The 15,254-nt window shown below is 46.1% G+C and overlaps 1 protein-coding gene across 1 annotated transcript in view; it reads right to left on the reverse strand.

Annotated features, from left to right (window-relative positions):
* The window catches only part of TMTC1 (transmembrane O-mannosyltransferase targeting cadherins 1), a 151,280-nt gene that overhangs the window by 39,664 nt on the left and 96,362 nt on the right, over positions 1 to 15,254 (reverse strand). The window contains exons 10-11 of the mRNA XM_063319125.1: positions 10,011 to 10,175; positions 1,711 to 1,824 (exon numbers count right to left, since the gene is read on the reverse strand). Of these exons, the coding sequence (XP_063175195.1) occupies positions 1,711 to 1,824; positions 10,011 to 10,175 (279 nt within the window). The remainder of the gene's footprint in view (positions 1 to 1,710; positions 1,825 to 10,010; positions 10,176 to 15,254) is intronic.

The raw sequence follows: 15,254 nt of genomic DNA on the forward strand, positions 1-15,254 counted from the left end.
GTGTACTAGTACCTGCACGTTCAGTTGCAGGGCTTGGATAATATTTGCCGGTGTCTCTGCTTTTTACTGTGCAATGGCCTTTTTCAGCAAATTGGAGAAAGTTCAGAGACTAGCTACAGGAACAATTGGAGGACTGCAAAAACGCACATAAGACTGAAAACACCAGCAGCTACATCAGTGGGTTGCATCAAGCAGCAACGAAGGGAGGAGTTGATCACTCTATGGAAAACAGACTTTTGGTAATGGGCTCTTCAGTGTGGCATTTCAAGGCGTAAACAAGTCCAATGACTGGAAGCTGATGTTGAACAAATCAGACTAAAAACAAAGGAGGACATTTTCAACAGCCAAAGTAATTAACCTTCAGTACAATTTATTGACGGTTGTGCTGGATTTTCCATTCCTGGAAACATTAAAAAATAGGATAGAGGTTTTTCTAAATGACTTCCTAAATGCCCAGCACGGTAAAACAGAACAGGATGCTGCTCAGAAAAGCTAAAAACCACCTTCACCCAGGTTCAGGCCCTCCTCAGTGACAATGAACTCCTGTCCTCCCAGCTTAACCTGAGTGGGTTAGGAGCCCTTGGAGAGCCTTTGGCATAACCCTGTCAGCCAGCCAGAGGACAAAACATAGATGTAATTTCTGGAGTTCCCTGCTACATGACGTGTCAGGGAAGAACATTTCTTGCACCTCCTGACATGCCCTATGGAGCCAGCTCTGCCCTTGCTGTGCATCAGAGCCACTTCTCACCTTGTCTGTCCTTCCCACACACGTTTGGTTTTTTCCCTGAAGACATTATCTGTACCCTCCGTGCCTGCTTTCCCTTGCAACCCACGGTCCCCATACTTTTCCCTGCACTCATTCCCCTGAGGGGCTTGTCCCTTCTCCCAAGCCCCCAGGACCAGAGATGAGAGGTTTTGGGGTGACCTGTTTGCTGCAGCGAGCGCTGCCCCGGGCCCCTGATGAGCTGCACTAACAGCCCCAGCCGTAGTGGCAAGCGGAGGGATGCTCCTCGCAAGGAGCGACCCCATCCACATGTGGTCAGGAAGGTCCTTCAGAGATACCACAGGGGATGTCCCATATTACAGCCCAGCCCTGGGCCCAGATTTACCATGCATCTATGGGGAAGGTAATTCACCTTCCTGCTTCAGCTTCCCCTTGTACAGAACCACAGTAATGATCTTTACCCTGTTACAGGAGCGTTTTCAGGATCAATTAGTTTAGTGTTCATGCAAAGCTCTGCGGACAGAAGCCTCAATACAAGTAGTAAGTACTATTATTATTACTGCACTTCAGACAGCTACAGCACTGGCATTTTCCAGGCATGCACCATTAACAATTTACTAAGATAAATGGCCCAGGAACCCGAAAATGCATTTATGACAACTACCTCCTGCTTACCAGCATACATTCAGCCAAGTAAATGACACCTCATCGCTCAACGTGTAGCTATGGTAACATTTCTATCCCATATACTGAAGTGTGCACACAAACACACATATACACACACACATACACACGCAGCTGGAGGGCAGCCAGGCTACTTCATTTAATGACATGCAAACACCAAGCCAGGGAACTTTCCCAGCCTCCGAAAGCTGAGCTGGCCCCCTGGGAGCCGGGGGGTGCTGAGGTTCAGGCAACCCACCCTGTGCCCGGTGGGGAGGGGCTGGGCTAACGGCAGAGCCTCACCGGGCCCTCGGTGGACTTACTTGAGAGCAGTTTTGTAGTGGTAGATCGCCTCAACGTTACGGCCCTGGTCTTTCAGAAAATTGGCGTAGTTGTAGTGCACCTTGGCGTTGTGGGGCAGGGTCTTCACTCCTGAGCTGCAAAGAGGAACAGAAGGAGGACGGTGTTAGCCGGTGGTGTTACCCCACCTTCCCCGAGGTCTGCCCTTTTCTCCTCGCAGGCCCTTTTCTGAAAGGTTCACTTGATTTTGAGAGCCTTGTCACCTCCTCTGCACTCCTGCCAACACAATTCATGCCGCAACCCCAAGCTTGCCCCACGCACTGGCACACCGTGTGCCCCAGGTGGACATAAATATATGGCACCAATTCAACTCATCCTGGCTGCTGTCACCAGGCTGCACCTCGAGCACCAATGCTGCAACACTCCCTGTGGCCAGACGCTGTCATATTTCAAAATCCAAATTATTAAATTGAAAGACCCTAAAAAGGCTAATATTTAGAGGGGAAAGTATGTAGTACTTTCTATAGTGAAGCCATAACAGGCTCCCCTGCTTTAAACTTGAGTGTCATGAAGCACCTTATGAAAATCTTGATTTAAATCTGCCGACTGGAGGCACCAGAAAGGAGGTAGCTTTTCCCTACGCATCAGCCACTAGAGGGGACGCATGGCATGCTCTGAGTACCCAGCCAGCACGTATTCACAGCTTAGCGCTGAGCAGAGTATGGCCAGGAGGTGAGGGCTAATGGGACTCTCACCCTTAGCTGTCAAGTTGTACGCTCTCACGCTATAACCTATGACTGCGGGCATGCGGTCGCACGGCCACCCCATCCCTCCCCTTCATCTCCCCTGCCATGCAGAGGGGGCTCAACATTTGGAATTAATAATGAGGGCGCAAAGACAAAAGGAGAAGAGCAAGCATATGCTTATTTACTTAATTGAGAGCACAGAAAGCAAGGTACACCTCGCACAGCGAGAGGAAATGCGGTTTCAAGGTTACAGAGAGAAAGAAATCACAGGAGCACGTACACCATGGAAACATTTCCCCTGAAAGAATCCAGAGAAGCTGGTAGTCCGTTTAATAGGGGAATCCTTTCCAGCACATAAATAGGGGCTCTCTGAGGTAATGGGAAATAAGGATGGATGAAACTGTTCACGTAATACCAGACAAAGCACTGTTTCTTGCTTACAAGCGGATTCCTGCCAGCTGCTCTCTTTTTCCCCCCCCTCCTCTCTGACCCTCCTACCTCAGGTAGGAAAAGCAAGGATTAGGAAATTCCCAAATCTTACTGCTTTGCCTTGCCTGTCTCTCCTGTTTAACTTTGGTGGGCCTGGAAGTTAATCATACGGAGACGGGGTTGCACACAGCCCCTGCAGTGGGATGCACACCCTCCCCCGTGGGGAGAACGCACCCACAGCTGTAGAAACCCTTTGTCGGGGATTTTATTGTAAAACGGCACTGGAGAATCGTAGTGGCAAACACAATATAACTTTTTTGGTTATCTGCAGCCAGCGGCATCAAGTATCACTAATGCTTGCTTGTGAGAGCTTCCAAAGCTTCGCCCACGGCTGCCTTACGGAGTTCAGCACAACACAGCCACGGTTTGCCTACTGAAATTAAAAATACACCTTGCATTTGGCTTCCTAATCATTAGGTATTTCCAAATTACTTACTGGGAGCACTACAGGAATAAGACATTTTGTGACTAATCGCTGAATTAAATCAGTTAATTGATGCTATTCTTAAGAGAATGATTTTCTATATTAGTTTTCACAAAGATATACGGCACCAGCAGCAAGTAATGTGTGACTGCTATGGCTGTGTTAATTTCCATTGGCCTTGGGAGCTATTAACTACACACTTACAACCTCTGGGCATTACTGGAATATTAATTCTTATACAGAGAGGGTTTCATTACACCAGCGTTACAGGCAGAGACGTGGACAGGCACTCCAAACTGCTGCTACCTCAGAGCTATGTGCAACGCGTTGCTGGCTCTGCTACAGCCCCTGCTGAAACTGAGTTAGCGGTGAGGAGTACGTTACATATGCACAAGCCCTTCAGTTCTAATGAGACACGGTTTTAACAGCAAGATGCATATATTTACATATTTTAATTCTGGACTGTTCCCCTTTAAGTAGAATTTATTATTAATCCTGCTGGTCCCATTTATTAAAAACGTCACTAATAAAGCTTCTTTCGCCTGCATGCTCTGGGCGGGGGTGACACGGGAAAGACAGAAACCGGTTCTGGTTCTTACGATGCTCTCTTCTGCATCGCCCCGCTCACGCTTCCCTGACCTATTTATTCTCCTTGCCCAGGCCGGGAGGGGGGTGTTTCGTGTTGCAAATGCACGTAGCCATGACTGAGGCTGCCTGGAGTCTCCCTGGGAGGCAGCAGCAAACACCGCCCTGGACGCAGAGGGGATATTTTAGGAGAGTTTAGGCAAACGCTCCAGTACTAATTGATTCTTGACCAGCCGAGAACGCTGTTTGCTCATCGACAGGGGAAACAATAATGTCCGTAATGAAAGCCAAGCAGGAAAGGGTGGAGTATAAATAACAAAGTAGAACACAATGTTCTTCCATTGCTGCTTCCCGCAAGCCCCCAGTCTCTCACAATTTCAATCTAATTTTCCAACGTGCTTTTCCAAACTCTCCTATTTCCCTCTTCCCCAGGCCAGCACACACGTGCCCTTCTGAAAACCTACAGCACCAATCTGGCTCCAGCCAGAAACAAGCCCATCGAGATCAGACGTCACTTCTCCAGAGAATTTCCTTCCCTTTTGACTTCTACGACAGCAGTAAGTGACATAAATGGAAAGTAAATAAGAGGCAAACCCCTTTACGTAACACTTCCTCTCCATGGAAAGGTAAAAGCCTATTAGCCGTAAATCAGAGACATAAAACACCGCTGGTATTTTCCGACTTCAAATACCAGCATTACCCAAATCCCACTTCAGTTGGGAAAAGTCTCCTGTGATCCCCTCTGTTTTTTCCTAAGTGCTTGTTGTTCTGCTCTGCAAAGTGACTGGGTGCAGGGTAGAGCCTTCATTGATTTTCGGTGATTTCCATATGAAATGTGCTCAGTTTACAAGGAAATGAGGCCCGCACCTGCCTCAGCAGGAGCCCTGGGAGACTGATGGGGTCTCCTCTGCTTTGGGAATCATTATCATCAATAAAGGTTCTCTACAGCAAATTATTCTCTGGATGACACAAACAACCGCTTTCCTTGGCCTCCTGCCCTTGTATTGATTTTCACAGATATCAATGTTGGGCCATATTAAACTATTCTACAGGAGACGCACAAAATGCAATAGGACTTGTTCTCAGCTGAGCTAGCTTTCAGAATTAACAAAAGCACGCAGCAGTAGATGCCACCTTTAGGGACGGGTTGGTTTTTGCAAATTACTGAAGTCAGCAGACCTGGCTTGGGAGGGAAAAATGCTGACAAAGAAAGTGCCGCTTTTATACAGTTCCCTCGCTGGTTACAACTGCGTTTCCAGGCACTGTCACAAACGTGGGCAGAGCATGCAGACACTTTCCAGGAGCAACAGGAAACATGTCAGCTTCACAAACCTTGAAAAGGTTTAGCGGATGCAGAGGTTAGTCCACAGCCTCCCTTTCCCTGACTTCAGACATTAACACTGACCGCTGCTGGAACCTGACCTCCTGGCCTGTGCATTCGCTCTATACGGTAGTTCCTGAAATATTTAACAAATAAGCCCTCCCTGCCCACCTGCCGATAAAGTAAGACAAACTGCTTGGGCCTTCTAGAGATCTGTTGGAATAATACGCCTCAAATGTCTAGATGTCTATATGTTTGGCCACTTCCTATACTTGCGGTTCATTTTCTTCTTATTTAGTCCTTGCACATATGCCTGTGCACCCATGTGGAGACGCATCATTTCCTCAGGCAGCAGCATCCTCCCCGACACTGCTCCTTTCACCCAGGACCTTGCAGGATTTCTGCATCCAGAAAACTTGGCCCCTGGGCTGGAGACCGAGAGTCAGGATGGCCCAGAGATGGCAACAGTGCTGTCGCACAATGTCAAAGCAGGGTGAGCCTTGAGAACGGGACAAAATGGGGTACAAGCACAAAATTGATAACATGACGAGTATACAAATGTCTCCTGGATCAGCATAGAGAAAGCGTGTATAACAGAACAGGTCTTGGCCAAATGAATTGAGACAGATTGACCCTGAAGAAACACATCCAAGCAAATGGACAAATGGAAAGTAGAGGTGAAGGGGAAAAAAGCAAGAGGAGAGAAAAAGCAGTAATTAATTAAAGCAGCAACTCGAGAAAGAAGAATGAAGAACTAGGAATGGGAGTAAAGAGTCTCTCAGCACATACTTTTTTAAAAAAAAAAAAAAAAAAAAAAAAAAAAAGAATTCAACACACACAAGGCTACCAAGTAGGTTGATTTATGTCTCCTTTCCCACATCTATAGATTTGCTCTGTTTCCTTATTATTTTCCCTCATACTTCTTTATGGTTCCTTATCTCCTCCTTCTGCTCCGTCCTTTCTAATTTATTGCTGTTGCACATGCCTCCATCCACTTCTCCCTCCTCTCCTCATCAGCCTATATATATATATATCCTTCTCCTTCTGCCCCGAAGAAGGGACCTCCCCCTCCTGGGATGACAGTATCTTCTTGCTATACTATTCTTCTTTTGCATTTCCTTCCCATCAACAAGAAGAGTCCTACCGTATTACAGACTTGCAACTGATGTATAACACCTATCAAAGAAGATCTAAAAGGACAACAAAAAGGCCAATATGGCTAAACAGCATAGTAAAAAGAAGGCTATGAGACATGAAAAACACCCTTTAAAAAGTGAACGTCACAGCTACAGAATGAAAAAAAAAAAAAAAAGAGTATAAACTTATAAACTTCAGCAAGTTAAACATAAACCATAATTAGGCAGACCAAAAGAGATTTAAGGAAAAACTTGTTACAGCCATCAAAGCTAATAATGGCATACATCAGATATAGGAAACCTGCCAAAGATCCCCTAAGGCAAAGAGATGATGGAGGTCTAAAACTAGTGGTTTGAAGAAAAGGACACAGCAGAAAAGCTAAATGGATTATCTGCACCAGTGCTCACTACAGGGGAACTGAAGGAGGTTGCCACATGGGAGCCTTTCCTTACAGGGGCAAGTCCAAAGCCCTGTCTCAAAACAAAGTGGCAGTAAAAGAGGCTTTAAAACAACTCAACACCAAGAACAGTTATAAATCCATTTGGCCTGGTAGCATGCATCCAAAGGAAATCAAATGTGAAACTGCTATTAGCTGCGGTGTGTAACCTATCATCTAAATGCGGCTCGGCACTAGAGAAGTGGGAGGTGATAAACATGACATCATTTGGCTCCGGGGAGGGATCTGGGGCACAACAGATCTGCAAGTCTGATTTCCACTCCAGGTAATTTGTGAAAAACAGTAATAAAGACTAGTTCTAGCAAACCTCTAGAAAACTACAATGCAACAGAGAAGAATTAAACTTGTATTTTGCAGAAAGAATTTAGGTGGACAGATCTGCTGTTCTTTGATGGACTCAACAGGTACATGATACTGTGACTATGGAAAGGTTTTCTGAAAATCCAAATATAGCCCAGTCAGACAGAATCACATACATCAATGTTGTGCACTTGAATGTTCAAAAAGGCTTTTGATAAAATCCCTCACTAAAGACTTCCAATTTCTTAAAGGCATCATGGAGTAAGAGGGAAGGTCCTCTCGTGAATCAATACCTAGTTGAAAGACAGCAAGCAAAGAGCACGAGCATGTGAACAGTTTTTACAATTGCAGAAGACTGCAACCAGGGTTCCCAAGAGACACACACTGGCATCTGAGTTGCTTCACGTGCAAAGGATCTTGAAAAGGCAGCAAACAGGGAGGTGACACATTTGCTGATGACATTGATGTGAACCACAATGCAGGAATTAAAGCTAACTACAAGGAGTTGCAGAAGGATCTCACAGTATTGAATGCTGGGCAAGAAGATGGCAGACGAAATGCAGTTCTGGTACAGGCACAACTACCAGGGAGTGTCTATATACACACTCCAAACCTGCATAAATCTGCACACAGATACTGATGTCTGTAAATCAGACACTTCCACTCACAATAGGTATCTTGGAGTTCGTGTGGACGGTGCTGTGCAAATATCACCCAGTCCTTAGGAGTGGTCACGGAAGGCAAGTGGAAGATCAGGAGTTAGTAGGAGAAGAAAACAAAAAATAGAAAGCAGTCCTATGTTACTGTGCTGCACATCTCTCTGGAAAGGTGATTCTGGTCTCCTTCTCAAAAGGACAGATTAGAGTTTGTAAGCACCCAGAGTAGACTGACAAGCAGGATCAGAAATGCAGCACAGCCTCCATCTAAGGAAGTTCAAAACCAGCAGACTCCAGTGTAAAGAGACAGCCTTGGGTGAGGACATGGGGGCAAAGGCATGGAAGACAGAAGACAAGTGATGAGCTGATGGTTACCCACTACTCATTCAGCACACCAAACAAGATGATGAGGCAGAAGGCTCGCAGCACACAGAAGGGAAATAGTGTGCACACTGTGTAATTTAACGACAGAGCCCGGTGCACAGGATGCTGCAGAAGCCAAAACTATAAATAGATTCAAAAAAGCAGTCAGAGACATTAATGGAAGAAAAGTCCATCAGGGGCTGTTAAAAGCAAAAAAAGCAACTAACTCCTGACTCAGGAAGTCTTTAAACTGCAGATTACTACAAGCTGGGAAAGGACTGAAGAGAAGCATCACTATTGCTGGCCCTGTTCTTACATTGCTTCTCTAGGCATCTGCTGCTGATTGCTCTCAGGGGCAGACCATGACACTAGGTGACCCAGCAGGAACGTTCTTGCCTTCTCGTCAAAAGCCCAGGGCAGATCTCTCTCCTGGAATTGTCCCCAAAAGAGCTGAGCTGAAGAGCGAGCCAGCTCAACCCAAGCCATCAAGCCCTGCAGTCTAACCTGGGCAACACCAAACCCCTCCCTTGAGGCAAGGTGTACTAGCTCCAGTTCAGTGCTGCATCGAAGCAGTGGCATGGTTTCTGAATTTGAGCTGGTTTGTAGATGGCCAACCTGCTTGGAACAGAGGTAACATGGACAGAAGTCCATTTGCGGCCAACTAAGCAGACATAACCTTCGCCCCCTCTTCTGCAACAGAGCCCCTGGCACCCATAATCATCCCAAGAGTGCTCCTTAATGGGAAGAGATATCCTCCTGTCATGTGCTCCAGTTTGGCTTCATTTCTTTTAAATGTGGGTGACCACAACTGTAGGCAACGCGATACCAGATCACGCCTGCAACTCAGCATATGGAATTGCCATCTTCCCACCCCCCTTTCAACAAGAGAGCCATCCAACTTGGAAAGGCATCTGGCTTTCCTTCGAGTGGCCACCGTTAGCCAGAAGGGTTTTGACTGGAGGCGCGCTTCACAGGGATCACTGCGCGAGCCCAGACCGGTCACCATGGCTGCTATTGTTTGAACAGCAAACAGTGTTTCAGGGAGATGGGCAATGAACTATGTCACAGCGAAGAAACACCTATTCCAGATTTTTTTGAAAAAAATCCCACTAACAGAGCTCTGATCACTTCAGTAGTGTTTCCTGAAGACCAAAGGGTATACACATAAAAAATAATTTCATACCTTTTAGTGCTGCGTAAATTAAACTTTGCTCTGGCCAATAAGTTAGAAAATAAAGCTAAGCAACCTGTGCGCAGATCACCTGCGTTTCTGCAATTACTTCACAATTAGACAACTGCTGAAAGCAGCTGGAGGCAAATGCAATACATTTGCTAGCAAAACACAAAATGAAACAGTCTGTTTCGGTGCAAAAAAAAAATATATAAATGAGGTTGTAGAGAGAGCTGTTTGGCAAAGAGTAATCAAATATAATGAAATATGGTACATTAAGCTTGGCACTTCATGGCATTTCATTTTTGTCATTAAGAACATTGCTAAAGAAAATTCAATATATTCAATAGCGTTACTATGGTGTTCTAGAGGGTTGCAAAGAACTTTTGCTATGTCTTTGAAAAGGAAAGTGTTACATTATTGGTAAAACTATAGAACTGAAGTTATTTAAAAACAGTGAGTCTTAAAAATGTGATTGCCACAAGCATATAAAGTGCTGATACCAGTTTTTTGCACAGTTGCCAGAAAACAGAAAGTAGGTGTTATTTTATAATCAAAATGTTAATGACAGCAATGCATCAACAGCAGGACTCGCACTAAAGAAAACTATTCTATGTAACAAACTTATTTTAAACAATACAAAAATGCAAGTATTCTCCCGTGGTCGCTCCTACCTGAAAAGGGATTCTCGTGACAGCCAGATTTCGTTTTGTTTCACCGTCTTCCAAGAGAAGAGCAGCAGCAGGAAAGCAAAGAGCGTCAGAACAGTAATTCTCCACTTATTTAACCAGGTAGACAGCTTTTTCAGACCGTGGACAAAAAGGATGCAGTACCCCATACTAGGGGGGAGGGGGGAAAAAAAAAGAAAAGGTACCAAAAGTTATATTCCAGTACTCTGGTTTATAATGCAAGACCATTCAGTATTGCACTTATTACACGATTATGGGGTTTTTTTGGACTAATTACGTTTTCCAGGCTAACAAACTCCAATTCAACAGCAGTTTTCCTCAAGTCACTACACAATTTCCAAATTAATCTAAATGATAGACCGGGACGCCAGAAGTACAGTAACGTACATGACACCACCTGGCATAATGGTAGCTTACACCAGCCCGCAGAAGGCAGCTGCTTTTCTGAACAGCAAGCTAAGAAAGCATCATGTAATAACAGTAATACTGAGCACAACTGGAGCAGCATAGAAGTGAAAAGCATTGTAGCACAGGGAAGTCGCTAAACAACCCCAGTGGTGGCTGCTATTAATTCCAGTTTACAAAGTGCGAAGCTGTGGCGGGAGAGCGAGTGTTGCAGCCGACACCACAGTAGGAGCAGAGGCCACGTCAAAAGGCAGGAGTCCCCGCCCGGGTCTTGCACGTCCACATCAGGGTCAGCCCATCCCATCTAGTAGCCGGTCCAGAACAGCTGAGATGGGGTAGCAGAGCTTCCATGAAACCACACACGGTCTTCTCCAGCGCCCAGCCTCCAGGCACTTCCAGGGTTCTCCATGCCAAACTACTGAGGCATTTTCTGTGAAGTGAACCGCATTTTAAACAGGCCTTACTCCTCTATAACTTTAAATCAATTCAATAATTATTTACCTTAATTCAAATGCTATGTTAATTCTTCCAGTGATGCCCCTCTGAGGTGGAAATGGAGTGCTTTCGGCTGCTGTACTTAGTACGCCACTAATTCTGCTTGGCATTTTTAGAAAGGAATTTCAATTCCTATTGCCTGGGGAATTTCATTAGCTTATCTATAACTCTCCTATGCAGTTACTTAGCACCTGATTTAGTTTTTTAGACTTAAAAGCTATGTTAATCCAGGCATCTCCGTCTGAAGAAAAAAGGGAGCAGAAGGATCTGGAATAACATTTGGGGACCACCAATACACAGGGACAAAAGAGCAGCCCTCCCCAGTCACTGGCACATCTGGAACCCCAGCTGAATCCCACACTTGAACACAGGCAGGATGGTGGCAGGAAGCTCATCACACCAGCCCAGGCTCCAGCCAGAGATCTACAGGTTTTCCTGGTCCGTACCAAGACATCCGAGAAACTTCCTGATAAGACTGCTACCAGGTAAGAAAAACTAAGAACACAATTTCCCTGTCAGAGGTGACCTTGCAAGCAAGCACACGATATGGTGAAAGTCAATCTGGAAATCAGAAAAAAGAAAAATGTCCCACCTTCGAGAAGCTGTGAACATGCTTCTTGGCACAGTTTCACAGAACCACAGAATTGTAGGGACTGGAAGGGACCTTTGGAGATCATCTAGTCCAACCCCTCCTGCCAAAGCAGGGTCACCTAGAGCTGGCTGGACAGAAACTCATCCAGGAGGGTTTTGAATGTCTCCACAGAAGGAGACTCCACCACCTCTCTGGGCAGCCTGTTCCAGTGCTCTGCCACCCTCAAAGTAAAGAAGTTTTTCCTCATGTTGAGATGGAACTTTGTGTTCCAGCTTGTGTCTGTTGCCCCTTGTCCTGTCACCAGGCACCACTGAGAGGAGCCTGACCCCATCCCTCTGCCCTCTTGGAGGTCTGGGCACATTGCCTGGGCTTCGTAAGGATGGAGGGGGACAATAATTCTTGCTTTTACTGAGGAAAAAAGAGCCTCTGTTGTATGTACAGATCAGCACCAGGCAGTGCTGGGTACTGTACAGAGGGGTATAGACACAGGGGGCAAATCCAGAGACAACATGAGATCTGGAGATCATTCAGAACTTCTTCATTGGTGTTTTAGAGTTCTGTTTTTCAGAAGTGGGTATCAGTATTTTTTTTTCCACTTAACTATGCTTGCATTTTGCTGCAACACATTTCTTATGGCACTTGCACTGGGTTTTTTCCATGAATTCTTTTGCACACATACGTTTATTGCACCTACATTAACTGCAAGCAGACATTTAGAGCTACAAACTGAGATGCTGGTGCCAAACAATCCAGCCTTTATAGCTATTGAACCCTACTTTAAAAGCTCTGAAAAGCTGATCTTGGTAATAAGCCCTCCCTTTCCAATAAGAAATGCCTCAAAAACCTGCAGACGGTTTTCACTCTGTTATTTTGCTTTTCAGCAATTTCATCCTTCCCTTGGAATTAATTATCTGACATAAACATTATTTAATTGCTTTAGCACAAGGCCGTTTTCAAAGGAATTTCCCTACACCTTCACATTTTCAAGAACGGGCCTTTTCTAACAGAATCATGAATGCGTCCAGAAAACAAAAAATGCAAACGTCAGTGTCTTGGTATTTATGTCAAACCCTGCCCCAGCTGTTGGGAATTTCTGCCTTAGCAGCAGCACTCAGTCTGCTTGTCCAGAGCACGGCCAGCCGTGCATTACAGCTTACATAGTCACTGGAAAGGTGGTCTCGAACATCTGCAGTGCATCGCCACAGAAGTTACAGGGAGATGCTGGGTGATAGAGAGGAGCAAGGGTTCCTCTCAGACTGCAGCTCCCATCACAGCTGCATGGGCAGTGACACAGCTCAGGTACGTAGCGATGCCCAGCTCCGCATAGCACCTTCCATCGGGGGCTCCCAAAGCACTTTGTAAAGGAGGTCCGCTGCAATTGTCCTCTTACAGAGCAGGAACCTGAAACATGGCAATAAAGTGATTTGCTCTGCTGACAGGGGACTGGCAAACAAGGCAACAAAGTTGCAGTCCAGGGCTCTACCCACAACACAGGGGAGTACGCAACGGAAACCAAGGTATCTTAGGTATCTCGAGCCAGCAATGTGCCCCTGTGGCCAAGAAGGCCAATGGTCTCCTGGGGAGCATTAAAAAGAGCACAGCCAGCAGGTCAAGGGAGGTTGTCCTCCCCATCCATTCTGCCTTCGTGAGGCCCCATCTGGAGTACTGTGTCCAGTTCTGGGCTCCCCAGTTCAAGAAGGACAGGGAACTACTGGAGAGAGTCCAGTGGAGGGCTACAAAGATGATCAAGGGAATGGAGCACCTCTCTTGTGAGGAAAGGCTGAGAGACCTAGGTCTGTTTACCCTGGAGAAGACTGATCAGGGATCTCATCAATGCTTATAAATACTTAAAGGACGGGCGTCAAGAGGATGGGGTCAGGCTCTTTTCAGTGGTGCCCAGTGATAGGACAAGGGGCAATGGACACAAACTGGAACACAGGAAATTCCATCTCAACATGAGGAAAAACTTTACTTTGAGGGTGGCAGAGCACTGGAACAGGCTGCCCAGAGAGGTGGTGGAGTCTCCTTCTGGAGATATTCAAGAGCCACCTGGACGTGTTCCTGTGCAACCTGCTCTAGGTGAACCTGCTCTGGCAGGGGGGTTGGACTAGATGATCTCCAGAGGTCCCTTCCAACCCCTACCGTTCTGTGTGATTCTGTGTGATCTTGCTGAAAAGCCCAGGGGACTCCCTGAGACTTAAAGAGGTAAGTAAACCAAAGGGAGGCTCTACATCCACACTCAGCAAGACAGAAAGACTACGGGATTCAGCAGTAAGTACAAATACAGAGGGGAATAGGCTCCCAAATGGCTGCTGGAAGGGGATCATGCAGCAAACATACCAGAATCCCAAACTGCAAAGCTGGTAAGGTTAAAGGAGCAATGCTAAAGAGGCGAGGGTTGAAGCATGACTTACGCTTTAATAAGATAGAGATAATTGTGACAACATTAGGACTGAGTTGTAGTTGCGTCACAATTATAGTCTAACTAGCCTACAGTCAATGTACCTGCACTATAAAGTGCATGGGCACCCAAAAGAAAGGAAAAGAAGGAAAAGGATCAGAAAGCATGAAGTAGGAAGAAATTCTTTACCATGAGGGTGGTGAGGCACCGGAACAGGTTGCCCAGGGAGGCTGTGGATGCCCCGTCCCTGGAGGTGTTCAAGGCCAGGCTGGATGGAGTTTTGAGCAGCCTGGTCTAGTGGGAGGTGTCCCTGCCCATGGCAGCGGGGTTGGAACTAGATGATCTTTAAGGTCCCTTCCAACCCAAACCATTCTGTGATTCTAAGTGAGTTCTATTTTCAGAACCTGGAAAGTTTGGCTTAAAACTTCAGACAATTTCCTGCCACAGATGATCAAGGAAAGGGTGGGGAGGACACAGCCGCGTTATCTTGTCAGGGACCTTTTGGTGCAGATGTCAGATGGAGCCACATCTTTTTGCATGGCGTTTTTTAGGACATGGTCATTTCAAGCCCATCCCCTGGGCTGAGGGCGGATGTTACATTCCTGGCTGCAGGTCTTCTGCAGGCCAAGGACTCCCAAAGCACAGAGAGCACCCACATGTCCTTTGCCGCCAGGAAAGCATGTGCGCTTGTGATTTCATGCCACTAATTGTTTGCAAAATAACAACTCCCTGCAACATCCCCAAAGCTGTTATCCTTAGTAATTTTTGCATCTCTCTTTACATTTCTACCTTAAGGCCAAATCATTATAGTGAAATCAGGGCAAATCCAGACCCCTCCTCCAGATCCCATGGTCTGCTCTAAACAAAACAAAAAAAGCGTCCACACCAATGTACTAAGCATCTGTGAAAAAAACCCCATTATATTACTATCACGTCCTAGTCCCAAAAACTGATAATCCCTCATATCTTACAATACACTTGTTTCACACTAGACTCATCAGTCCTGGTACAGAAATGAGCTTTAGTACAGAGACCATGAAGTTTTGAACCAGTAAAGCACCACGCTTGCTAAGATGGAGTTGCTGCAGTAGCAACATGCCCCGACGGTCACTGGACTTGGAGAACCCTCCCACAGCGCTTCACCCATAAGATGCTAGTTCATCCCATTTCCCTCGATCCTGACCTCACCAGGCCCTAATAAGCCCCCTGAAGCTGAGCTGAGTTTTAGCAAGTCAGCAGCAGCCCAAGGACTGGTACCCTGGTAAGAAGAGCCGATATAGGTGAGACTGCTCTTATCTAATTAATGTAACTTGCCAGGTGACTCTAAGACACTTCC

Source organism: Chroicocephalus ridibundus, chromosome 1 (assembly GCF_963924245.1).
Source record: "Chroicocephalus ridibundus chromosome 1, bChrRid1.1, whole genome shotgun sequence".
Taxonomy (NCBI): Eukaryota; Metazoa; Chordata; class Aves; order Charadriiformes; family Laridae; genus Chroicocephalus; species Chroicocephalus ridibundus.